Source organism: Chanodichthys erythropterus, chromosome 12 (assembly GCF_024489055.1).
Source record: "Chanodichthys erythropterus isolate Z2021 chromosome 12, ASM2448905v1, whole genome shotgun sequence".
NCBI classification, from domain to species: Eukaryota; Metazoa; Chordata; class Actinopteri; order Cypriniformes; family Xenocyprididae; genus Chanodichthys; species Chanodichthys erythropterus.
Window position 1 is genome coordinate 27,428,963 of NC_090232.1, and position 27,388 is coordinate 27,456,350.

At 36.4% G+C, this 27,388-nt stretch overlaps 2 protein-coding genes across 7 annotated transcripts in view; one reads left to right on the forward strand and one right to left on the reverse strand.

Annotated features, from left to right (window-relative positions):
* Window positions 1-12,792, forward strand: part of cnnm2b (cyclin and CBS domain divalent metal cation transport mediator 2b) — a 41,997-nt gene extending 29,205 nt beyond the window's left edge. The window contains exons 6-8 of one of the 2 annotated variants that reach the window (XM_067403564.1): window positions 1,663-1,713; window positions 3,170-3,348; window positions 10,003-12,792. In XM_067403564.1, the coding sequence (XP_067259665.1) occupies window positions 1,663-1,713; window positions 3,170-3,348; window positions 10,003-10,215 (443 nt within the window). In that variant the 3' untranslated portion in view covers window positions 10,216-12,792. The remainder of the gene's footprint in view (window positions 1-1,662; window positions 1,714-3,169; window positions 3,349-10,002) is intronic. The other variant, XM_067403565.1, reaches the window with a different exon arrangement.
* A 224-nt stretch (window positions 12,793-13,016) lies between these two features.
* Window positions 13,017-27,388, reverse strand: part of nt5c2b (5'-nucleotidase, cytosolic IIb) — a 32,932-nt gene continuing 18,560 nt past the window's right edge. For 2 of the 5 annotated variants that reach the window (XM_067404949.1, XM_067404954.1), the window contains 10 exons: window positions 25,700-25,753; window positions 25,514-25,597; window positions 24,410-24,451; window positions 24,217-24,324; window positions 22,708-22,774; window positions 22,028-22,198; window positions 21,395-21,446; window positions 20,206-20,266; window positions 16,827-17,003; window positions 13,018-15,995 (listed from right to left, as the gene is read on the reverse strand). In XM_067404949.1, the coding sequence (XP_067261050.1) occupies window positions 15,759-15,995; window positions 16,827-17,003; window positions 20,206-20,266; window positions 21,395-21,446; window positions 22,028-22,198; window positions 22,708-22,774; window positions 24,217-24,324; window positions 24,410-24,451; window positions 25,514-25,597; window positions 25,700-25,753 (1,053 nt within the window). In that variant the 3' untranslated portion in view covers window positions 13,018-15,758. Of the gene's footprint in view, window positions 15,996-16,826; window positions 17,004-20,205; window positions 20,267-21,394; window positions 21,447-22,027; window positions 22,199-22,707; window positions 22,775-24,216; window positions 24,325-24,409; window positions 24,452-25,513; window positions 25,598-25,699; window positions 25,754-27,388 lie in introns of all 5 variants that reach the window. The other 3 variants (XM_067404951.1, XM_067404953.1, XM_067404950.1) reach the window with 2 other exon arrangements.

A 27,388-nucleotide genomic window follows, 5' to 3' on the forward strand; every position in this document is an offset into this window, starting at 1 on the left:
CGCTGGTACTTATTGGTATTTACGTTGTATGTATTTTAATTGAATATAACATTTCCATGTTTGTATTACATAGTTTTAACATAAACTAATAAACTTTAAACAGATGCATATTTGTTAGTCATACATAAAATAGTAATAGTACTATTGTACTGTAATAGTGCTGATAAACTGAATGCGTTTTAAATACACAATAACCAAGTTTATATATTTGTCATCAATCATCAAGTCCAATTCGTTTTAAATCATTCATTTAACTAATTGAATATTACTTGTTCCACAGCTAGACATATTTTAAACATATTTATACTTTTTTTCCCACAATGAACAGATTTGAGCTTATTCTAAGCAATTTTAATAAATGCTTTTTGAAAAATGTGATCATTCATATAAAATCAAATAGATTCAAATAGCTAATAATAAACTATACCATGATTCTTTTTTCTTGCCTGTTTCATTCAAGAATGACTGACAAATATACATCACATTAATGTTAAATTACATAATGGTAAAACTGTGTAATCCAAAGAGATGGATATTTTATATGCAATTTAAATACATAAATCTTAAATGTAGACCTAAATATTTTAGAAAATTACATACTTTACATTAGAGGTTTTATGGTGGTTTTACAAAAATAATACTGCAATGCAAAATTCCACCTATAACACATGATACACCCACATACCCTGCAATAGTGCAAGCAGTTGTGGGCAGTATTAGCTCAAAAAGTATGCACGGATACATACTTTGAAGATCCACAGGAAGCGGAGCCTCATTCTGGCACTTTTGACATACTGTTTTCAATATACTATGATTTGGTACTATGATGCACTAATACCAGTTAGGCATTATTGTATGCAGAAAGTGCTTCAGACACTATCAGAAAATAATAACACAGTATCACAGAAGCTTTCATTCCAGAGGTCACGTGACAAAAAGAATGGCAAGATATTTTAAGACTGTCATTTGTTTTGTACTCAGAAGAAATCGGTGAAACAATTGAGATTTTGCTATATTGTTTATTCCACAATAGGTACACAGTATTTGTGCAGGTATCAGTGTTCAGGGTTGATTAATATATAAATACAAATGATAAAAGACACTAATGTTCAAAAATAATAACATTTATTATTATTATTGTTATTACCACAGTCCTGCGTAAGACAAGCGGTTTGGAAAATGGATGGATGAATGGAATTATTGTTGTTATTATTTTTCTTACTACTAATCATAAATAATTCTTCCACTTCACAGATTACACATTTTATTGATCAAACTGAACATAAAAGTATATAAAAATCTTTGGGGGGAAGCATCCACTGACTAACTGTAGGGTATTTTCAAATCATGTTGATCATATTTAGATCCATCAGAAATTGAATATTCTGCCAAATTTGAACCAAGAGTCACATGTGCCACTAGTTAGGGGACAATCACAGAACATAGGTGACCTCTGGTGGTGAGAACATGGGCCTACAGTAATACCAAAAGAGCTTTGTTATGGGGGTAACAGAGAATATTTTGTAATGTGGAATAAAACAAGTGGTATTTAGTGATTTCTTTACTCCTAGCGCTCTTCATTTCTACCTTTCAGTCACCTTATAGATTCTCACCCTCTTCAGATGCTTTTCTCTTCCTCCTATTCTTTATACTTCTCTGCAGTTCCTCGTACCCTTGTGGTCAGTAGGGCTGAGTCTGTTGCTGGATCTCCAGGTATAGTTAAACCAAAATGACTAATCAAACAATGGAAAGGTCAGACATTAGTCTGTCTGTTACTCAGTGTAAATCATACCGTATGTTACAGGAAACCCACAGAATCCCTCCCACACATTTCTATTTCACAGGCCTCCTGGAGTAAAGGGTGACAGCAGGGCCATACGCACACACACAGACACCTCTGTACATAGTCACCCACACACACATGCACACACATACTGTTCCCGGTTCTCACATACCTCATGCTGACTACCAGCATGTAGGGTTCAGAGTTGGGCCCCTTCAGGCCAGCATTGGAGCCTTGAACTAAAGACTTGGTGGCTCCCCCACTCCACTCACACATCCAAACACGGATTACATACATTCCAACCAAATTGTGGCATTAACACACCCCACTGTGGAAACCGGTGTTTGTGTGTGTGTGTGTGTGTATATACGTTTGTATGTGTGTTTGTGTAGGAGTGAAGAAAAAAAAAGGATAAATGTATGTGCTGGAGTGTGGAAGTGTGCATATTTGAGTGTCTGTTAGCAAGTATTTTGTGTGTGAGTAAAGTGAATGTTTGTGTGTGTGCACTTGTAAATTCCCTCTCTTTATGAAGTGGAAAACATAAGCTGTGTTTAATTAAAAATAAGCCAGTCTTCACTTTGAAAGCTCTTAGGCTTTTTATATACTCTTGCCAGCGGCAACCCTTATACATACATGAAACACTCCCTTCATAACTAGCAATGCAATTATTGAGTTCTAAAAAGCTGTTACAAGCTGTAACTTATTGTTACTTGTTATCTCTATAAAGTTGGATTTGTGGGTCTAGTCACTAAAAGGGTTCAGTGTACTAAAAGCCATAAACATCTACAAACATACACTACTGTTCAAAACTTTGGGTTAGTGAGGTTTTTGAAAGAACTTTCTTATGCTCACCAGGGCTGCATTTATTTTATCAAATATACAGTAAAAATTTTAATATTATGAAATAATTGTTTTTTTTTTCCCCATGTGATGTCAAAGCTGAATTTTCAGCAGCCATTACTCCAGTTTTTTTAGTGTCACATGATACTTTAGAAATTCTAATATGATGATTTGGTGCACACACACAAAAAAAAAAAATCTTCAAAATCCTTAGTCGCTTTTGATCAATAATGCATGCTTGCTGAGTAAGAGTATTCTTTTATTCAATTTTTCACTCATTCATATCAATTATTTAAAAAATACTTTTGTAATTAAGTGTTAATTGAATTGTTAAGTGTGTAATTCAGAATAAAAAAGCCCCTAACTCATGTCATTGGTTGAGCCATTGTTGCTATTCAAACATTATGTCAGATAATTCATATTCATGAGCAAGGCTGACAAGTTTTACATTGTGTTCCCCTCCCTATCATGCCCTTGATTTTATGTGTTTATGTTTTTTTTTTCCCTGATTACTGAAGTCACAATGCTTTCCTTTTTCCTCTGCAGAAAACAAATCCCCACCTCGGTCATTTGGACTGAACCATTCTGACTCGTTAAATCGTAGTGAGCGGATTGAAGCCATCACACCATCACTGGGCAGCAGTAACAACCAGCTCAATGCCTTCCTGCAGATCTATGTGCCAGACTATTCTGTCAGAGCTGTGTCAGACATCCAGTACATTAAGGTAAACAGAATTGCACAAATACACCAACTCACTTGCAGTTTACATAACCAACATGCCCAAAACAATCAGAATCAATAAAATTCTTCAGAAGACAATCATTGTACATTTTTGGTGCAATTGTGGTGCCCATTGCGGAGCTTGGGGTTCAGACTGTGGTCTAAACTGTGGCCTAATGGCTGTAGTTCAGTGGTAGACTGTGGCCATGGATCGGTGGCTAACATAGACTGTTGCTCAATTACAAACTTTGGCTGTGGCTTAATGGCAGATGTGGATTTAGGTGTTGGCTCTGGGACAGATGTGAACTTGGGCACTAAGTAGGGGTCTGTGACATGTGTGGGCACTGGTTTAGTGTCTGTGGCAGATGGAGACATGAGCTCTGACTTGGTGGTCATTAACATGAGCTCTGATGAAATGAGCTGTCTTTAAAATAATGAAATACAAATAAAAATGGGGGTTTTGAGACAAATTAAACTTTGCTTCCAATTTATTACTTAAAGAACACTTTAAGTACTATGATACCACAGGCTGCTGTCACTAAATGCACAGAAACAATGTACGAATGCATGGAACGAATATGATGAAACGCATCTGATTTCTGTATACAAGAATACTTGTTGAGATGGGTTTTTGAGATCATTTTGTGTCTGTATGTGTCCGAGCTCGGTTATGTGTTCACGTGCCATCTGAAAGGCGCCTCTATGTGCATGCATGCTTTGAGTGTGTACATGTGTACAACGCCTGATTGAGAATCGAGATCTCTTTTGCCTCTTCTTACACTTGAATGTTTTAAAAACGCTTGAGTGTTTTAAATTGGCAAGACTTAGAAATAAGTGCACATGAAAAACTTTTACTATACAATGGTTAAATGCAATAAATCCGCAAATCACGTGTTCCGAACTGTGGGGCATGGTTCGTACATATCACGGATCAACTACAATCGGTTTCACACCTACTCTTCATGGAACCTGAAATAATATAAATCTGTGTCTGAAAAATGGAATTGTTCCTTTAAACTTTCAAAATCAGAGAAAACATATTATTACATATTTATTTTTTGAGTATCGTATTTGATACATCAAGTTTTATGGCTCAAAGTATGATATAGGTGTATGTACTCGAGGTGGAAAAAAACACCAAAATCTTAATTAAGATGCCAATATGTTGCATATTTATTAAAAAAAGGAAGATTCAGATAGCTTTAAATGTAAATTGATGAGATCTTTATAACAGTATAGCAGACTACTTACAGTACATAAAATAAATATATAAATATACAGTGGGTACGGAAAGTATTCAGACCCCCTTCCATTTTTTACTCTTTGTTATATTGCAGCAATTGGCTAAAATCATTAAAGTTCATTTTTTTCCCTCATCAATGTACACACAGCACCCCATATTGACAGAAAAACACAGAATTGTTGACATTTTTGCAGATTTATTAAAAAAGAAATATCACATGGTCATAAGTATTCAGACCCTTTGCTCAGTATTTAGTAGAAGCACCCTTTTGATCTAATACAGCCATGAGTCTTTTTGGGAAAGATGCAACAAGTTTTTCACACCTGGATTTGGGGATTCTCTGCCATTCCTCCTTGCAGATCCTCTCCAGTTCTGTCAGGTTGGATGGTAAACGTTGGTGGACAGCCATTTTTAGGTCTCTCCAGAGATGCTCAATTGTTCTTGAATGGCCCAGCCAGAGCCCTGACTTAAACCCAGTCACAGAGTTGTTGTGAAGCCACTCCTTCGTTATTTTAGCTGTGTGCTTAGGGTCATTGTCTTGTTGGAAGGTAAACCTTCGGCCCAGTCTGAGGTCCTGAGCACTCTGGAGAAGGTTTTCATCCAGGATATCCCTGTACTTGGCCGCATTCATCTTTCCCTCGATTGCAACCAATCCTGTCCCTGCAGCTGAAAAACACCCCCACAGCATGATGCTGCCACCACCATGCTTCACTGTTGGGACTGTATTGGACAGGTGATGAGCAGTGCCTGGTTTTCTCCACACATACCGCTTAGAATTAAGGCCAAAAAGTTCTATCTTGGTCTCATCAGACCAGAGAATCTTATTTCTCACCATCTTGGCAAACTCCATGCGGGCTTTCATGTGTCTTGCACTGAGGAGAGGCTTCCGTCAGGCCACGTTGTCATAAAGCCCTGACTGGTCGAGGGCTGCAGTGATGGTTGACTTTCTACAACTTTCTCCCATCTCCCGACTGCAGGTTTTTTGTAACCTTGGCCAGATCTGTGCCTTGCCACAATTCTGTTTCTGAGCTCTTCAGGCAGTTCCTTTGACCTCATGATTCTCATTTGCTCTGACATGCACTGTGAGCTGTAAGGTCTTATATAGACAGGTTTGTGGCTTTCCTAATCAAGTCCAATCAGTATAATCAAACACAGCTGGACTCATATGAAGGTGTAGAACCATTTCAAGGATGATCAGAAGAAATGGACAGCACCTGAGTTAAATATATGAGTGTCACAGCAAAGGGTCTGAATACTTAAGACCATGTGATATTTCAGTTTTTCTTTTTTAATAAATCTGCAAAAATGTCAACAATTCTGTGTTTTTCTGTCAATATGGGGTGCTGTGTGTACATTAATGAGGAAAAAAAAAAATCAAGTAAACCTACTGTAGGTTGCTTCAGCCCATCAAGTGTTCATCTTTAAATACAGGGCTCTGAACCAGAAAAGAATGAAACTTTGTCCAGAACATAACCAGAAATCGTTCTGAACGCAAACGCTAATTTGAAATGGCCATTAACTGGATAATAATATTATGACACGCTCAGGCTCAGCTGTCAGGTCACCATCGGTTAGGTAAGTCACAATGGCAATGCACTGGCATTAGTTTTTCTGATGATATATGTCACCAACTGTCAAGCATTATGCCTACATTTAAGTGAAAAGTAATATGCAGCTTGTTGTGTGTTTTGAAACCAGTAAAAATTGCAGGATAGTAGAACATGAGTTAACACAACGTCACATCATGCACCTGCAGCGCTTCTGTGAACGGATAAAACAATAAAACTATAGGCTACATAACATATATAAAAACAAAAAGGAATGTTTAGGCATATAGGCTACGCAAAATATATTTAATTTAAATAATTAGGTCTACAGATTAACAAAACAAAAGAAAATGAGTTTTGCTTCATTATGGTGTACTCCAAAGATCTAGGAAAGAAAACTGAAACATTCTGCTTGTTTTCGTTATTTGAGTGTCTTTTGTAAATGTATGAATGATGTCATGCGTTTACATGTATGACCATAAATTCCAGAATACAGTTGACTTTTTTTTAGAAGGAAAAAAACACCTTGTGCGCACACACAAATTCTTGCATTGCTTATTTATATCTTGCATTGCTTATTTATCACTCGCAGCCTGTTAAATATTAAAATAAAATACTGTTGCGAAATATGTTGTGAAAATGAAAACAGTTGGATTTGTACAGGGCAGTTTTGTTGATAATTTATGTTTACAAAGGCTATTTGTAAACATTTTACTTTATTTACCGGTAATTTACATTATTAACATTATTATTACATTATTATGTAATAATAAAATGTGACGTATATGCAACTTATCTTTTTTCATCTCCGAAATAGCGTCGGTATATTTAACCATGCAGCAAGCAATATCTTTTATAATTTATAAACCGTTGATAGTTTTTACTTTGGTTTATTGGGTTTACATTTGGACAGAAACTTGTTTTAAAAGATAATTGTAGACCCTATTGGCTAAGACGGCAAATACAAGTTTCTCTTTGTTTTTGTTTCTTTAAATAAATTGCTGTACGTATTATTATTATTATTATTGTTAGTGGTAGTAGGCTACATGGAATTTTTTTTTTTTTTTTTTTTAAATAACGTTATTAACCGCTATTTTTTCTAATCAAACTGTTTTCTGAATGTTAATAATACAGAAGGATTTTTTTTTTTTTTTCGTTTTTAAGCCCTGTTTAAATATTACTGATAATATAAAATGTATTCTCACATTTACATTATGAAAATCAGCAAAGACATGCGTACCACGACCTGAAGATGGACAGTTCCCTTTTGAATGGGAACTCGCACTGCGTCCTCTGTAGGACACTTTGGGGAATGCCTCCAGCGTGACCAGTTTCTGAAGCACGTGTTTAAATGCGACAATGTCATTGACTGACGACAGTCCGTGATGTCATCACTACTGTCGTCACTATGACCATGAGTATAAACAGGCACATATATTATTGTTTGTGTACGTGTGAATGTGAATATCATGAAGAAAATATGCCAAGCGTTTTGTGAGGATTTCTCAATGGAAAGCATCTTTTGCGCTGCCCCTATTCTTGAGAGATGTAGGACACGCATTCACGAGACTGACTACAAGAGTTGTTTGTATGAGCATGTTCGACCCTAGAGGGAATTTAAGCCACTCATAGCGATGTATCTGTGTCTGTTCTCGTATTCAATTCAATTCACATTTATCTGTATAGCGCTTTTCACAATATCGTTTCAAAGCAGCTTTACAGAGAATGCATGTCAACATTACAATTTAGAGAATGCAGTTAGCTAAGAATGTAATCATTTTGGCAATTTAATTTACAGTCACTGTTAGCAGTTTAATTAAAGGTAGACGCCATGAGCTCCTGGAAATAATGACTTACATATTAACAATAATTAGGATATATAGAAATTTTGGAATGTGCATGTTGATCCAGTTCGTATGATTTTTTTCAGAGAATCTGATGTTTGACAAAGTGTGCTCGAGGTTAAATTCTTTTTGTGATGCATTCACTGTAATTGGTTCCACCCAGGCTTGACTCTCTCTTAAGGGATAAGAGTTGAGATAGGGGGCAGGATATATGCCCCCTATCCCCTCCGAGGAAGGCTAGTTGTGGTGCCAAGTTATCAGGCTCTCTGTGAGCCTCCTTGGCTACTGTACTATACTTAAACTGAAGAATTATTAGGCCGCCTCTCGCTATAGAGAGTTGTTCTGTTAGAGGCCTGCACTCTTCTGAGCTTCATCCAATATTGTGTCAAGCTGCTGGCTCTATGTAGCCTCCTTGACAGGCGCAGGACAGAGTGCTGAGGCCTCCATCCCTTGGGCTCAGCTAGAGCTTTGCTAGGCCTCCTCTTGTTATAGAGAGTAGTTCTGTTAGAGGCCTCCCCAGATTTTAAGCAGGCGGCCCCTTCACAAATCATTGCAATGTACTAAGGGGAAGCTGCCTCCCTCTAATAGCGGGACCCTTAAGCAGGCAGCTCTCTTAGGTCTTGAAGTGGTAGCTGCCTCCCCCAAAGTTGGAGTTTTTAAGCAGGCAGATCTTTCATGGGTTTTCATGGAGTATCCTCACCCCTGAGGGGGTTCCTTTTAAGGATGTTTTTTAATACCAACAGGTGGTAGCCTCCTCCCCCTAGTGTTGGATTTAAGTAGGAGGCTCCCTTAGTTATTGCCATGGCATGGGCTTCCCTAAATTTGTGTAAGCTTCAGGAAGCCCACCTTGAGGCTGGTAGAATGAATGCACCTTCCCCATTATGGGTTCTAAGCAAGGTCCTTGACAAAGCTTATGGGCGCTCGCAATCTCCAAGGTAAGGGGAGCTTATGTATGAGAAAGTAGCTGCCCCCTTATAATTATCTTGGGCAGCCGTCTCCAAGTTTTTAGCAGGCGGCTCCCTTTTTCTATTATGCTAAAGTTCAAGGTTACAGCTGCCTCTCCTTATCGGGGTCTTAAAAGTAGGCAGCTCCCTTGTGGTAATGAAGTCCTAGCTACCTCCCCCAGAGGTGTGGTCCCTTAAGTGTGAGGCTCCTTCAATTATCCAGAATCCAGAGGGAACTACCACCCTTGTGGGGTTTTTAATAGGCAATTTCCCTAGGATACAAACTCCAGCATACTCACAGGGTCAGCCATGCACCAGGCCTGCCTGTCTACAACTCCTTCAGACAGAAAAATTGATTAAGTTTAATACAGGTGCCCATTTATACTTACAGTTGTACCAGTAGTGCCATCACAGACTGTTGTCGGCCAATTACATTGTCGCGTTTAAACGTGCTTCAGACATCGGTCACTCTGGAGGCATTCCCCAAAGTGTCCTCTAGAGAACGCAGTGTCTTGTTCCACTTCTCAGGGAACCATGGTTATATGCGTGACCTGAGACATTTTACGATTATACTAACAGCCCTTTTACTTGCTAAAAACTATAAACTATCAATTAGACAACAGAAGGCATGTAGAAGACTGTGTGCAACAGGTTGTTTAACAAAGTTTTGATCATGTTGACAATTTAGAGGCCTTAGAAATGTGTGTATCAAATATGATATAATCTTTGTCTGAATAAATCTTTGTATCCTTTAATTTATTTGCAAGATCAGAAGTAAACTATCCATTGTTGCTTCAGTATGGCTGTAACGGTCATGTAAGATTATATTTAAACTCACAATAGACCCTTTTAAATAAAGCACGTAATCAGTACCTGAGATTGTCATTTTCAAACATTGTATGTTGTTGTTCCAGCTGCAACGTTGCAGAAATAGAAACTGCTTCTAAAGTAAAAAATGCTTTCGCGTATTGTCAGAGCTGGTTAAGACAAATCTCTGATTAACATGGAAAAATACATGTTGTAAAAATACATGATTTAGTTGTTTTTTTATGTAACCCCCTTTTCTGTGTGTTTTGTCAGGTAACACGGCAGCAGTATCAGAACGCCGTCATGGCATCACGTATTGACAAGACGCCACAGTCCTCAGAGAGCGAGTACACCAAAATTGAAATGACTTTGACAGAGCTCCATGACAGAGTGACCGATGAAACCACCGCTCTGTTCAACCAGACACAGAACTGCGTCGCCCACAACAAGTCGAACCACACAGGACACAGTGAGGGGGCCATCTAGCCCTCAGTGGGGTGGTGGAGCGAAGCCAATAGCAGAACCCTAGAGCTGCCTCACCACCCCAAACGACTCTAATCTGGTAGTGCAGTACTACTGGGGCCAGAGCTTGCGTTGACCCAAGGCAAAATGGGATAGTCCAGTGACATGCTTCGGTCTCATTAAGATTTCAGATAAACCACAGTGTTTATGTCCCCCAGCCAAAGAGTTTGGAGGATGGACAGTCTTGTGTTCTGACAAGCCCCTCCAGCTACACTCAGACTGCCCCGTGATGTTCACAAACACAAAAGAAATACTCCAGGCAGATGCTGTTATAGGGTAAATCAAAGACTGTTCCAAATACTGCTTTGAAGGAAACCGTGAACCAAGAGCATTATACTCACATATTTATTTATTTTGTATGCCTTTGTATATACATGCATGTCTGAGGATATAATTGTCAGCACATGCAAACACCTCTCTGTACATTGTGCATGTGTATGTGTGTGCCTCTATGAGTGTCACTGATATCATGCACATGCTATATATACATAGTTTCAAAGACATCATTGTATACAGGGCTTGACATTAATTTTTTTTGCTCACCAGCCACTGTGGCTAGTGGTTTTTCAAAGTTACTAGCCACTCTGCATTTTCACTGGCTACAATTTTCACTCAGTTTTCTCTCAAAATGCCATTTTGACATTATTTTGTGTGCATTTGACTGTTTAAGCTCAATAAGCAGTGAAAAGGAACTCAATATAGTACTGAGGAGTGGCTTTATGTGTGTGCACTTTGGATGTGAGCACAAAATCTGGATCTGGAATCAGTAAAATGATGCATAATCCCACACCGAAATTCAAGCCTTGTAACACTAACAAGATTCCAGAGCAAATGAAACAAGTGAGTGAGGGGAGGCGGGTTTGTGTGTCAACTCGCTGTCGGAGAGATGAGAGAGCGAGAAAGCGCAGCTGGTATCGTGTATCTGTTTTGCAGAAAATGAGTTTTGGAAGCATTTCAGATAATTCAGTATCGATATGTATCAAAAAAATCAACATTTTTGACAACACTACATTGCACTTAGTTTATTATTTCAGATGCATTTTTAAAAGACTACAATTGAAAAATATATATTTTATATAAAATTCAACCTGCCAAAGTGGCTAGCAGGAGTGACTGCGTTACAAGCCACTGCTGAAATCTACCCACATTTGGCAGGTTGGCGGGTGTTAATGTCAAGCCCTGATTGTATATGTACTGGTGAGGGTCTTTTACATGTATATTTCAGAAATATTCCACAGTACCTTTTTTTTTTTTTTAATGAATCATTATATTGCCTTTAAAAAATCATATTAATTTTTTTAACAAGTGCAATGAAACACATTTTATTTAAAATATGATTTATCATGATTACTGTATTGTAAATTTTAGATTATTTGCATATATTGTATCATGTTTGTATATTTGATATTTTGGATTCACTTTCAAGGATGAGCAGGTCCTATTTGTCTGCTTTAAAAGTTTAATTCTATCAGAGGCACAATTAAACGAAAGACCTGTTAGGACTTTATGCAAGGGAGAATCCATAAGAATCCGTGCGATTCCTAACTGAATCCAGCACGTAACAAAATGAGTTTTTACGATGTCATTAAAACAACTACTACATTAAATTGTTCTACCCATCACGTCTGTTAGAGAGGTGGCTCCCCCGCTCAGTTTAAATGGCTCTACTTGTATTACCTTTACGTCTGTATGTTGACTTATTTATATGAACACTGGAAACTCCTGCTATGCATAGTTGTATTTAGAAATGAACACAAATTTGTTTTAACGATAAACCATTTACGTTTTCTCTTTAAAACATCACAAAAGTGAGCCCTTGCCATACTCCTAGTGACCAATAGCGGCAGTATGGTTTTGCAGAAATGTTTTTTGAGCAATCCCATTTCTTCAGAGCCCCAAACAGCATATAACTCATTACAATAACTATTCCTATATGTTATAGGTGGCAGCTGCATGACCCTGTTTCTACAATGTCAGACTTTGTGGTAAATCTGATTCAGGCAGCTTTTAAGATTTCACCCTAGATGTTTTCATGTGTTCCAATGGTTATTTGAACCACAAAAGATAAATAACAGGAATGCATTTCTTGATTTATTCTATTATTTATACATGGGTCAGTACCACAGACAGCCACTGCTTGGCACTACAGTCTTAACAATTTAGCCAAACTAAACCTAAAAGGTTTTAATCTTAAAACTGATGCTCTTTATACCAAAGATTTTACATAAGAGGTGAGATCAGAGATTGTTGGGCTTTATTTAGTAAATTAAAGCCAACTTTGATTTTTGTTTTTGTTTTTCTTAGAAAGATGCTCTTGTGGGGTTAAATACAGGTTCTGGCTTTTTACATTTTTTTCTAATTTGCTTTGTTAATGAATTGTAGCGACTTTGTAACTAAAATGTAAACCCTAGGGAGGTAAATGGTTCTAGAGAAAAGTGCTATTAAACATTCATCAGTTTCACTATGGTACTGTGTTCTTTCTGCACTTGTTTTGCATATTAAACATAATATATTCTGATTGACTGTGATTGTTGATTTTTACTTTCAGTATGAATAGACAAATGACTTTTTTTTATGGAATGTTTTATACCATGTTTAATGTTAAATATGCAGTACATATAGACATGGAGCGGTATTTTGGACAAATTATAGAAATCCAAGTGGCTGACGTATTGTCCTGTTGCTCAGGCCATGTTAGAGTGGAGAAAACCTGTTATGGAATACGTGTAGTCATATGCTCTTAGAAGTAAACATGACAGGAGACCAATGGTGAATTTTTTTAAGGAAAATTATCTTTATTTTACATTGCAATGCAATTTCCCATTTGTATAAGTTTAGAACTCTATAAATCATAATTCATGAAGCAAAACTGAAATTTGGAGACATGTAATTACATGCCCTAAACAAAAAATCGACAACAAAAGAAATCGGATTAATAAATGCCATGGCTATTTTGCTCGATCTCTTTTACAGACACAACAGTTTTGCATCTTTGAATCTGAAAGCTAATAAAAATCAGAAAAAAAAAAATATTGTTTGCCTTCATCATGAACTAAAAAAAAAAGATTTCAGAAATTAGGAAAAAGTAAAAAATAGAAAGGAGCAAAACTCAGTATATTAGTAAGTTATTGGCATGTTTAACACACAACTATACTGTAAACTATGCCAAAATATAATATGAAAACACTGGTTGAAACAGATGTATACAATGCTATCTATAACTAAACCGATGAGATCTTCACCCGTTAAGGAGGTATCAAAGATAACGACTACTGGGATAATTGGATGAATACTGTTTAAACTCAATGCCTTTTCTATTATACTATTTAACCTATATAATTATATATTATATAATCTAAGCCAGTTTCCCTTGCATAGACAACTAAAAAGGACAACGGCCAACACCAGTGCAAATTAGCCCAGGACTAGTTTTAATCCATGTCCAGGGAGCCAGCCATATAAGATACAATACTGAGTTTGTATAAAAAGCTAATGAAAACAGACGAAAGAGAAATGCTGAATTTTTTTCTTTTTTACCAGGACACAAACACTTTCTCTAAACTGTGGTCTCTAAAGACTGGGACCAAGAACAAGGTATATTTTGAAAGAGCTGCCCCATTTTAGGATGTCCAGTTGTTTTTAAACTATATTGAAACTGAAATCGACACAGATAAAATGAATTTGTACGTTTAAAAATATCTCTAAACTTGTTTAACTGGTTCTTTGAAAGAGACATTTGAAAACCTAGAAAACTATTTTTGTGCCTCACCACAAACCTTTATACTACAAGACCTACTTGGTCTTCCCTTTTGAAAACTGACAGTCAGACTCATGAAAAACTACATTCTCTAAAATAAAAATAACATACAGTTACAATATGCATACAAGTAATACATGTTGCACTATGGATTGGGTAGCTTCATTCAATCAGATCCTACATACTATTATATTAGAATAATGTATATAAAAGTCACACTAACCATCCTAATCTATCTGTTTCATGCACTTGGAATACTTCCCAGAGCTAAACCCGCTTCCTAAACCGTGTACCACCGTAACACTCAAGACATTCATTTCTTAAAAACTCCACATACTTACTGTGGGGACACCTAACAGTGTCTAATGGGATCCTTGAAGCTAAATCAAAACACAATTTCTCAACACCGTTTTGGTCCACATGGGAGTAAACCATCAACAGAGTTCAAACATTAGCCAGGACTACATTAATTTCCATAGAAACAGTCACCAGAGCAACAGCACTCTCTTTCTCAGTTTCAGAATGTCCAGCTGTTAACTTCATTTTACTAGTATTCTCTCAATGACCGATACATCTCGACAAGCTCCTCAGGCCATAAAACACAGTTTTTTATAAGTTTTTTTTTTTTTTTTTTTGCATATCAAGGTCACTTACTGTATATATGATGTTTGAATAGTTTGCATCTGTCTTCTGTCAGGCAGATATTAATGGCACATAACGACTGAGACAAAACTAGACCGTTCTGTTTAGCTTATATAGTATAAAAATACAGTATATCTTTTTTGTGACATCATAACCGTTTAGAGCAGGTAGTGAAATGATGTGTCTGTGTGTTCGGACTCATTTTGCGTCTATGTGAACCCTAACACGAGAGGAATCTGTTCACTACTCTGTAGCACTAGCCAAAATGTCTGCATGAAAAAAGCTGAAAAAAAAACAAGAGGTTAACAACAAACCTCTAAAAAAAAAATAAAAAAAGCAGCTACATGCTGTTGCCAAGTAACAGGGTTCTTGTGTTGGCCGCATTTCCTCACGCACGTCACAATGAACCATGCTTTGGTTTTTCTGTGCTTCATTCAGATTCCCAACACATGCAGAACTTCAACACAGACACTCTGCCAACATACACACACACAGACACACACTTTTTTCAAAGGGACAATTATTGGATACAGCCTTTGCTGGAGGTAGTAACCAAGCTAATCTGACTGGATGGACTGGCTACTCAAAAGTTGTGTCTAAACTGATAAAAACTATAAAATAACAGTAAAATCTGACTAGAACATACCTAAAAACTAAGTTGTGTATCTGTAAGGATCCAATAACTGACATGAACACTCGTCCTAACAAAGTTCGAGTCTTTGTATGAAAGTTAATGCAAGAGTTAGCCAACATGCTACATGTATGATACATACATGACATTCTCGTGTAAACTCATGAGTGTCCTTCTGCTGCGTTTCCATTGGATGTTTATCACATGTGCTTATATATAGTGACTGATAAACGATTCCAGATACCATCCGATGTTCTTTTGAACAAACTTTCGTTCATTCTTTTTAGTCATCTTTACTGGAGGGTGAACTGAACTCTGGTACTATGAACAGCTTTTTGAGCTTGGTTTGGCAATTATAGTCTACTTCATACTTCCACTCCTCCTTTTCTACCTCACTCGATATCATCATCATCATCATCATCATCACTCTATCATCATCATCCTATGAATCTTTACCCTAGAATAGGCCAAAAACATCTACTCTTCCTCCTCCTCTTCCTCCTCTTCATCATCATCTTCATCGTGGCAGTGTGTGATTTCCTGTGGCGGCTGAGCGAACAGGTGGGGCGGTTTGATTTCGCTAATGGAGCGTGTGAGCTGGTTTCTTTTGCAGTCGATGTCCTTGCAGTCCACACAGTGGCGGTTGCGTGTGGCAAGAGGAGACTCTGTCTCTGTGTCTACGTGGGCGTGCTCCACTGTGGACTCATGGGGCATCTGGGAAAAAGAGAAGACTGCAAAAGTTAAAAAAACAACAACATGTTTAACAGGTACGTTAAATAGGTCACTAGGCATAGAAGAGAGAACCAAGCGAACAGGAGAAATGTGGGTGTGTGTCGGTAGGCTTGAAAGGAAGTGTTTGTGTAGGCAGAGCTGGTATTTCAGAACCAGTTGGTACTCGATTTAGAAAAGTGTAACAATATCTTTCCATTCCAGGCTTTTCTATTTTTAGTACTGACCGACTTTATTTGGAACTTACTCTTACGCCTACACCTAGAACTACCGTTCAAATAAGGTTTTTAAAAATATTTTTGAGTCTTTTATGCTCATCAAGCCTGCGTTCATTTGATCACAAATACAATAAAAACAGAAATATTGTGAAATATTATTACAATTTAAAGTACCTCTTTTCTATTTAAATATATTTAAAAATGTAATTTATTTCTGGAGAGCAAAGCAACCATTATCTTCGTCTTCAGTGTCACATGATCCTTCAGAAATCCTTCTAATATGCTGATTTGGTGCTCAAGGGACATTTATTATTGTTATCAATGTTTAAAACAGTTGTGCTGCTTATTTTTTGTGGAAACAGAATTCTGTGAAGAACAGAAAGTTCAAAAGAGCACTTTTTTGTAACAACTGAAAAGTCTCTTCTGTCATTGTTGATCAATTTAATGCATCGCTGCAGAGTGAAATAAATAAATTGATATTAGCATTTAACTTAAAGTTATTAGTCTGGGGCATAGAACTTGGTATCAACTATTGGTATTTAGATTACTAATCCAAACCTATGTTTATGGGTGTGTGTTTATGGGTGTGTGTTCTCACCAGCACATGGGCGGCTCTGAACAGGTAGCTGAAGGGGTAGTAGAGCAGGTTGATGAAAGAGGCAGCATACAGATCAGCGTAACGCATCACCTGAGATGCAAACAGAGTCTGCCGAGAGCCACTGCGAAACAGGCTTCCCATCATCCCGTAGCACATGTCCATGTCATGGGTCACTCTCTGATGAACCAAGACACAGAGAGAATTACTAAATCAACATATAATATACAACATCACATGTTGTAGCTAATTAATTTCATCCAAATATTTTAATTAAACGTGTAAGACTTATAATCTGCTATTACAAGCATACTTGATGTCCCTGTTCGTTTATGAAAACTGAGGGATGAGTGTAAATTATTGTCTCAAAAGCATTCCATGGATACTTTTCATGAAAATAACCCATAATACTGTATATACTGTGAACTGAGATGTTTTTTTTTTTTTTTTTTTTTTTTACTGGTGTATTGAAATGAACGAATGTGTTTGTATGATTAACTCAAGCCAATGTTTATGGGTGTGGGTATAGATCAGCGTTTCTCAAAGTGTGGGGCGCGCCCCACTGGTAGGGAATAGAGACCTGACAACTGGGGCGTGACAAACGGGAGGAAATTTGGTTGTTTTTGTGCCCATCTCTTTTAACATTTATCAGCGGTATGGTCCCATATAGGGATTTAGAATGTTCAGAGACGTCACTTATCTGCCAGATTCAAATACTGCTTTCGCGCTTTGGCTGGCGCTGACCCAGAGACGTACGCGCTCAGAGCTTGTCATATATCACAACTATGCAGTGTTTTCAACAACATAATGTTTATTTTAGGTTTCAGACATTTAAATATACGTAAGTACTAGTAAAACAATACATTTAGAGTTTGTAAAATACACAAGCAGCAATAACAATCAATTCAAATATAATTTGCAGAAGTGTTTTATTCATATCAGATACACATAGTGTAAGTAACTATAAAGTTTACTCTATTTTTCTCCCAGATCACTGGCCATATACTTACATGGATTTCGGGAGAAATTGATGAATTCACGTGCTGACAGGACTCTCTGAACAGCTGCGCAAAACAAACATGGCGGCGCCCATCTCGCATTATAGATCAAGATTATTTATTTAGGTTTTTAAACGACAAAACACACTCACTTACACATATTTGAGAATCAGAATATCAGATAGTTGATGACATGGTAAGCAAGTTTGTGAATATTTTGAATAAAAAAGGAAAAACAAAATAAAAGCGTTACATCTGTCATACAGTGTTTTTGTGGCTGCGGTGTGTGACGTGACAATGGCATGATAGGTCGCCATGAAAACACGTTCTAAAATAACGGTCACGTTAACAAAAACTTAGAATATTTTAATTTTAACTCACACATGAAAGGTTATTATTATTATTTACTTTTGAACAAAGTCTTTATATGCACTTTTATTTTCTCTATTTCAAAGTTTTTAAATCTGTTTTTTGATGTTTTGTTTTTAAAATGTGATGTTAATAAAATAAATGAATACATTTTAACAGTTAAACTTAAAGCCTAGTTTATTAACATTTTGTTGGGGCAACTGGGGACAGGTGGGGCTCGGAACCCTTCCCTATCTCCAAAGTGGGGAATGGCAGAAAAAGTTTGAGAAACACTGGTATAGATAGATAAGTCACTTTATATTAGGTGTCTTTAACTACTATGTACTTACATGAAAAAAAAATTCTTGGGTACAATGTGATTATTGTGTTCATGTTGTATTGCAAAACACTGCTATTGAGGTGTGATAAGGGTAAGGCTAGGACAGGTTTGGTTAGGTTTAAGGGTGTGTTAAGGTGTAAGGGAAAGGTCAACAGTGTAATTAATACTGATTAATTACAGAAATTAATTACAGCTGTAATTACATGCAGGGTTACAGTATTTAAAACATTAGTACAATTTAAAAACATATGTACACAATATGTGCATTGTATCAAATGATTAATTGAAATGCTAGTACATTGTAGTTAAAGACACTTGTTAATAAATGAGACTGATAGATACAGTATCTCACATAAGTGAGTACACCCCTCACATTTTTGTAAATATTTTAATATACCTTTTAATGTGATAAAACTGAAGAAATGATACTTTGCTACAATGTAAAGTAGTGAGTGTACAGCTTGTATAACAGTGTAAATTTGCTGTCCCCTCAAAATAACTCAGCACACAGCCATTAATGTCTAAACCGCTGTCCACTAAAGTGAGTACACCCCTTAGTGAAAATGTCAATATTTTTTGTGGCCACCATTATTTTCCAGCACTGACTTAACCCCTTTCAGGCATGGAGTTCACCAGAGCTTCACAGGTTGCCTCTGGAGTCCTCTTCCACTCCTCCATGATGACATCACGGAGCTGGTGGATGTTAGAGACCTTGCGCTCCTCCACCTTCCGTTTGAGGATGCCCCACGGATGCTCAATAGGGTTTAGGTCTGGAGACATGCTTGGCCACCTTTACCCTCAGCTTCTTTAGAAGGCAGTGGTCATCTTGGAGATGTGTTTGGGGTCGTTGTCATGTTGGCCTGCGGCCCAGTCTCCGAAGGGAGGGGATCATGCTCTGCTCATTCATGGTTCCCTCAATGAACTGTAGCTCCCCAGTGCCGGCAGCACTCATGCAGCCCCAGACCATGACACTCCCACCACCATGCTTGACTGTAGGCAAGACACACTTGTCTTTGCACTCCTCACCTGGCTGTCGCCACACACGCTTGACACCATCTGAACCAAATAAGTTTATCTTGGTCTCATCAAACCACAGGACATGGTTCCATTAATTCATGTCCTTAGTCTGCTTGTCTTCAGCAAACTGTTTGCGGGCTTTCTTGTGCATCATCTTTAGAAGAGGCTTCCTTTTGGGACGACAGCCATTCAGACCAATTTGATGCAGTGTGCGGCATATGGTCTGAGCAATGACAGACTAATGGACTTTGATGGGCACCAAACGGTTCAAGGTCCAAAAGACAGTTTCAGTGCAGCTTCAAAGGGCTTTAAATGATACCAGACGAATGAGGGTGAATAAGGGTGACATGGGGGTGAGTAAATTATCAGCAAAAGCAATTAGGACATTTTCACTTAGGGGTGTACTCACTTTTGTGGCCAGTTGTTTAGACATTAATGGCTGTGTGTTATTTTGAGGGGACAGCAAACTTACACTGTTATACAAGCTGTACACTCACTACTTTACATTGTAGCAAAATGTCATTTCTTCAGTGTTGTCACATGAAAAGATATAATAAAATAAAAGTGAGGGGTGTACTCACTTGTGTGAGATACTGTACATACTGTAAACTAAGATACAATTTCAGCCCTTTCACATCTAGTAAAATTAGCTTGTGATTTAGTATGCATCTTTGTGTACCTTCATTCTTCTCTGGATGGCACTGATATCTGGCCTCTCATTGCTGCTGCTGTCCAAATGCCTACAGAAAGAAAGAATGTGAGCAAGAGAAAAGTTTAGCTAGGGTGCTTTCCTCTGCCTCTGGCCTAAGAAACTGGGATAGGCTCCAGCCCTATGAGTCTAGAAGGTCGTATAAGGATAGCGAGAAAAAATTATAGTGTGTAATTACCATAATTTCAACCTGTTCACATAGGCTACTCAGGCTTGTAATTTTGCATTTCTATGGCCAAAATGGTAAAATTAATCTGCATAAATTTGAGTAATCAACAGTCAATACCACAATACAACACGGAACATTTTTAACGCGAATGCCTTATTAATAAACTTTTTATTAGTTCATTTAGCAGGACATTAGTCATTACTTATCAAACTCTGTTAGCTACATTAAACTGTATTGTGTGTCTCTGCATTAGTAAAATATCAACAATAGCCAATTAGAGGAATTATTAAACAGAAATATCATGAGATAACTATTTAACTACATTTTACTGATGAAGCAGTACAAGTTGGAGCTCAAATTCAAAGCTTGTAATTTGTAGTTAAAAGTGCTTTCTACAAGTAGGAATCTCATAATTACGGTAATTCAGAAATGGCATGGACACATTCAATAGATTCAAATGTCGACATTTACTTTTATAAAAGTTAAAACAATGTGATGGATATTTTGTGATGCTGAAAAGTACAATTAAAATCGCTGTTGGGCTAATGTAAGTCCTCTCTTGTCTTGACTGTGTTTATTTTTTTTAAATTGCACTTCAGTCATTTCCAATTCCTGTCGGCATCCTTGCGGAGTGTGGCCAATTCAAATCAAATTTCACCTCATGAAAAAAGGATCCCATTTTAAATTCAGAATTTTGCACATCCCATATATACCCGATCACGTGCACATACACACACACATAGGTATTCCTATCATTATTAGGAAATTCCATAGGTATATCGATTTTTATACTGTAAGAACTGTATATTCTGTCCCCTTACCATCACAGAAAAAAAAAATCTGATTTTATAAGCAGTTTTTTTTTTTTTTTACATGGGGACCTAAAAATGCCCTGTCCTTGTGGGGATTTGGTCCTCATGATGTAGGTAGGGTTTACCAGGTGTACACAGACAGACACAGGTGCCGAGGGATAGAGGCAACTTTACTCACTTGTATAGTTCTGCCAAGAAAATGTCCAAACCCTGCAGTTCCTCGAATAGAGCTGTAAATGAGAGGGCAGAACCCTATCATGATTGGGTTTCACATCTCTTTTCCTTAGCCTTTCAAGAGTTATCTCACTCTCTTTTCCTCTTTCTCTTTGTGAACATTCCTTTCTTTATCAAGTAATCCGAACTTAGCAGCATAACTGCTTGTGTTGTGCTTTTCACAATGACAGCTTTGTAACAGAAAAAAAATAATTTCTAGGTTCCCTTTAGTAATCCCTTTAGTAATGGTCATAATATATAAAAAAATTATTATTACAGAATTACAGAATTGATAGTCAACAAATCTAAATTTAATAGAAGAGGGGTTATATTTACATCAAAATGGTAATAAATCTACATGGTTTGGAACCCAAATCCCAAAATATAGCTATAAACTGCTATAAAAGCTCATATTGAAAAAGATCACAATAGGTTTACAGCGGATATTCGCTATATTTTCTGAAAAGTTCAGCACCAAATCTCTACTTGCAGCTATACATCACCAATGTGCTTATGCCAACAATGCTGTAATCTGTTAACATGTGTGCTGTGAGAAACAAGTTAAAGGCTTATTTTACTGAAATATGGCGACACTCACAGCTTTTGTCTGTCCAAACATGCAGCTCCTGAGCCAATTCAGGAATCACCAGGAATGTCCGCCATCCTTGTCGCTTCTTGGACTTAAGAATGTCTCCAAAAATATGATCCCCAATGTACACAATATCCTTCCCTTTTGCTCCGAGCAAATCACACACAGTGTCAGAGGAACCTGGGCAGAGATGACAACACACATTTTTAAAGTAATGATTTTCATATAATTTCTATGGCATATTCAATGGTTACAATCACTATATTTGTCAAAATAATCTCAAATAATCTCACAGCTTTTGCCTTTAGTGAATCAGAACTAACACTTTACACCAAGCTCCTATTAGTTAACATTACTTAATGCCTTAACTAACATTAACTGACAATGAGCAATATATATTTGTACAGCATTTACAAATAAAACTTTTAAATTTAATAATGTATTAGTAAATGTTGAAATTAACATTACCTAAGATTAATAAATGCTTTAGAAGTATTTTTAAAAAATGTCAACACATAGAACCATATTGTAAAATATTAACCGACTACACATGCAGTGAAAAATCATGTGATAAATCTGTAATAGACTTGTGATCTCAATGTTAGTCATCCACAGAATATGTTTCAGGGCCTTGAGGAGATACATCTGTGTGTGTGTCATTTGCATCTTTATCCAAGTATTTCCAGTACCTCCAGAGTAAACAATGCCATGTTGTAAAGGTCCAGTGTATGTTCCTATTTTCAGTCGCCCTGTGGTCTGGGATAAAGAACAGAGAATGTGGCGAGATGACTTAAAATAAGACAAACAAGCTTTAAAATAAGCTACGACACATACAGGTAGCTGTGTTTACATGGACCCTAATAATCAGATTACTAGCACAGTTGGAATAAAAAACGCCAATAGGAATGAATTGGCAAAATACAATCAAAATTTAATTTGGATTGTAAGGGGAGGGTTAAACCTTTTCTAACACATTCGATATGACAAGTAAACACTTGATCGGTTTAAAACAAAAACTGGAAAGCTCTGCACGGTGTGCTAAGACGTAGAAACGACCTAATGACTTATGACATACGGAACGAGCTGTTGTTGGTGAATATAGTGTAATAAGTAACTGTCGTGCCATTCTAAAATTCTCATTTCACTTATCGTCTGTGAAGTGCTGCAGGACAGCGTTGTCTCACCAGTCCTTGCTTCAGACTCTCATCCACAGACGCCTTGTTTTGGGCGTGGGATTCATGTGCCCGTTGTCTCCTAATCAGGACCCCAAATAGATAAATATTAAGTCTGCTTTTTAAAACAAAGAAACGAAGCAATGGCAGAATGATGGTTAGTATGCGGCAACAGCGGAAAATTCATGCAGCGTGCGCATGTCAAAAAAAGATCAAATCCGATTTGAAGCTTGTGACATATAAACGTGCACATCAACCCGATCACTTTATTTAGTGTTCATGGAAACACTATGTTCGGATTCATCAATTTGAATTGAAACAAAAAGTGTCCATGTAAACGTAGCTATTGTATTTCCTAATTTCATTTTCATGTAATTTTTTATGAACCAGTGTTCATAATCTTGGAAAATCTGGAAATTTGAAAATATTGTCACTATTAGTTAATGCAGAAACATGAAAAAAACAAGCAGCTTTGCCATTACATCAGAATATAGGCCTTTGAATATCGTCTTGGAAGATTAGGGGTCTTGGAGTCAAAATGGTTTTGAACCACTGATGAACTTTATTACCGTTCATTTTTTTTTTTTTACCTTTTTTTAATGTTACATTTTCTCAGCACAGATACTAACAAAGAATCAATTGCTCCTGCTAAAAGCACTGTTTTTATGTGCACACACCGTCTGCGCTGTTTTAGCGACAAACTCAAATTATGTAAATCAGGTAATGATGTAAATACACCCACAAAATAAGAACTGAAATCAATTTAGCATTTTGCACTGCTCAGATTGGCTCTTGCCAGCAAGCTATTCGTGCTGTGAACTGTTTAGCCCCTTAATATTGCAAAGGGAAGACAGGACAGGGAATTTTCCTCTCAGCAGACTTCAAGTATAAACGTACTCATTGCTGACTAACCCTCTTTGTGACTGCATTCAGCAGGATAAAATGTTCCAGGATGTGCAATACTACACCTGCTGACTTGGAGAGTTGGCTTCTGTTTTTGTAGGGGTTTTGGTGTGATATACTCACTGTATCCACCTGTCTCAGAACTGTTCCCTCTCCAAAAAATAAAGGCTTTCGAGCATCCACTAGGATGAGGTCAAAGTACGACTGCCACGGACGGTGTGGAGTGCCATGCTACAACAGAAAAAACATTACTATGAGCAACAATATATGGCAGGAAACTCAAGAGGCTGAATAGAGGTTGAAAAAATATTAATACCTTTGGGCCATGTGGGAAGTCAAACAAGTATGTCATAATTTTCTGTAAAACAAATCGAAACAAAAGCTGGATTTGTTAAAAGATGATGATGGCTTGAACAAATAGCTTCATAGATAGTATGAAACAAACCAGTTGCATGTGTGGTTGTCTGTTGCTCTGATCCAAAACCTAAAGAGCTGCATACAGAGGAATTTTTAAGGAATCATAGGTACAGTTCTGACGAAAAGCTGTTTGAAAAGCTTTTTTTTTTTTTTCTTTTTTTTTTTTTTTTAATCAACCAGGGTTCTCATGGTCTCAAATATGAGGGAAAGTGTCTTTATTAGACCAGAAAGTCATGGATTTTTTATTTTTTAAGTAATGAAATTGTTTAATATATTTTTTTTTTCTAGTTATGTAAAGCTCTAAAATATTTAATTTTGAATTTATTGAAAGGATAGGCCCTTGAGATGAAACATCTAATTTTTGAGAGGGTCCCTGCTGAAAGATTATTCATGCATAAAAAAATAGGCAGATCTAAGGCAGAAACGTTCAGAAAAACAAAGAGTAATAATACTGATAGTGATAGTGTTGATAATACTAAAAAGTACTGAAAAAATGGTTAAATGTAATAGACTTTAGTGAGGGTAGCAGCAATGCCATATTTACTTTTTAAGAGGAATGAAAACGTGGCTGTGAGGTATAGGCTAAAATACAGTGTGTTCAATGGCCTGTACTGTTGTTTAACAACATAACAATTGTTCAGTTAATGAAATCTTTCCAAAAGCCTTTCAGTACACAAAAACTCTTTTAAACAGTTCTGAAAGTTGCGAGTTGTGAAAATGACATGTGATGTAGGACTTTTATACAAGTAAAATTCAATATGGCATCTACCCTGACGAAGGTCTTTTAAAATGGATTTTTTTTTTAGCCAACATTTGTGCGCGCTATGTTATTGGAGTATTGAGCTGTTAGCTTACATAAAGCTGCCAATCTAAAGCATTCCAAATCTGTCCTTATAGTAAGCATGCTGCCATACAGTAGGTGGCTGTGTTGCGCGTATGCAGCTAGGCAGCTCACTAGATTCTGAAAGAGAGCTTATGAATGTGTTAGCATCAGTAAACTCACTTCTGTGTATTTGTAGTCACTGTTGGTGGCTAAGAAAACTTTGGCGACTTCAGTCATGCGGCTCAGCAGCAATGGCAACTTTGCCTTTAGATGAAAAAAAAATATATATATATTATATTTCCCTTGCAAAAACTAACATGAAAAGGCAAATTAGTAACTTAAAAAAAAAAAAAAAGACAAACTTACATCTTTCACAACATATTTCTCCAGGTTTTCCACTGTTTTCTCCTTCAGTGTTCCCTGAGTAAATCAGCAACGGAGCAAGTTTATGACATGCATCTAAAACACTTGTTTATGAATCCAATAAACAGCTACTGTCCATTTTACTATTAATCATAGATGCTTGATATTAATGACCACATTAATGTTACTTTGGCAGATTACTCTGACTTACTGTGACAACTTAAAATGAACAATATTACTGATTTGACTGCACACACACTACTGGATGAGAACTCAGCTTAGCTGAATAATGACATCACTGTTTTCTGTAGAGCTGCTTATAGCTGAATTGAACTCATTTCATAATTTATGAACTTTACACAGTTCTTAAACTGAATTGACTTCAGCTGAATAACACTATTGTCTTTTTAGAGCTGCTTTACAGCAGAATTGAACTCTGTGTGTAGGGCTGTCAAACGATTAATCGTGATTAATCACATACAAAATAAAAGTTTGAGTTTGCATAATATATGTGGGTGTACTGTGTGTAATTATTATGTATATAGAAATACACACAAATTAATGTATATACAGTACAGTCCAAAAGTTTGGAACCACTAAGATTTTTAATGTTTTTAAAAGAAGTTTCGTCTGCTCACCAAGGCTACATTTATTTAATTAAAAATACAGTAAAAAAACATTAATATTGTGAAATATTATTACAATTTAAAATAACTGTGTACCATTTAAATATATTTGACAAAGTAATTTATTCCTGTGATGCAAAGCTGAATTTTCATCATCGTTACTCCAGTCTTCAGTGTCACATGATCCTTCAGAAATCATTCTAATATGCTGATCTGCTGCTCAAGAAACATTTAATGTGTACAATTGTACAAAATATTTGTGTACAATATTTTTTTCAGGATTATTTGATGAATAGAAAGTTCAAAAGAACAGTGTTTATCTGAAATCTAAGCTTTTGTAACATTATAAATGTCTTTACTGCCACTTTTGATTGATTTAATGCATCCTTGCTGAATAAAATTATTAATTTCTTTAATTTCTTTAAAAAAAAATAAAAATAAAAATTCTTACTGACCCCAAAATTTTGAACGGTAGTGTATAATGCTACAGAAGCTTTGTATTTCAGATAAATGCTGTTCTTTTGAACTTTCTATTCATCAAGGAATCCTAAAAAAAAAAAAAAGTACACAACTGTTTTCAACATTGAAAATAATCATAAATGTTTATTGAGCAGAAAATCAGCATATTAGAATGATTTCTGAAGGATCATGTGACACTGAAGACTGGAGTAACGATGCTGAAAATTCAGCTTTGCATCACAGGAATAAATTACTTTGTCAAATATATTTAAATAGTACACAGTTATTTTAAATTGTAATAATATTTCACAATATTACTGTTTTTTACTGTATTTTTAATTAAATAAATGTAGCCTTGGTGAGCAGATGAAACTTCTTTTAAAAACATTAAAAATCTTAGTAGTTCCAAACTTTTGGACTGTACTGTATATTTAAGAGAACTGTTATTTATGTGCAAAATATTTTTATTTATATATAATATAAATTATATAAAAATATAAATAAATACATATACTTGTAAATATTTCTCAAATATATACATGAATGTGTTTGTATTTAAATATACATAATAATTACACACAGTACACTCACATATATTAGGCAAACT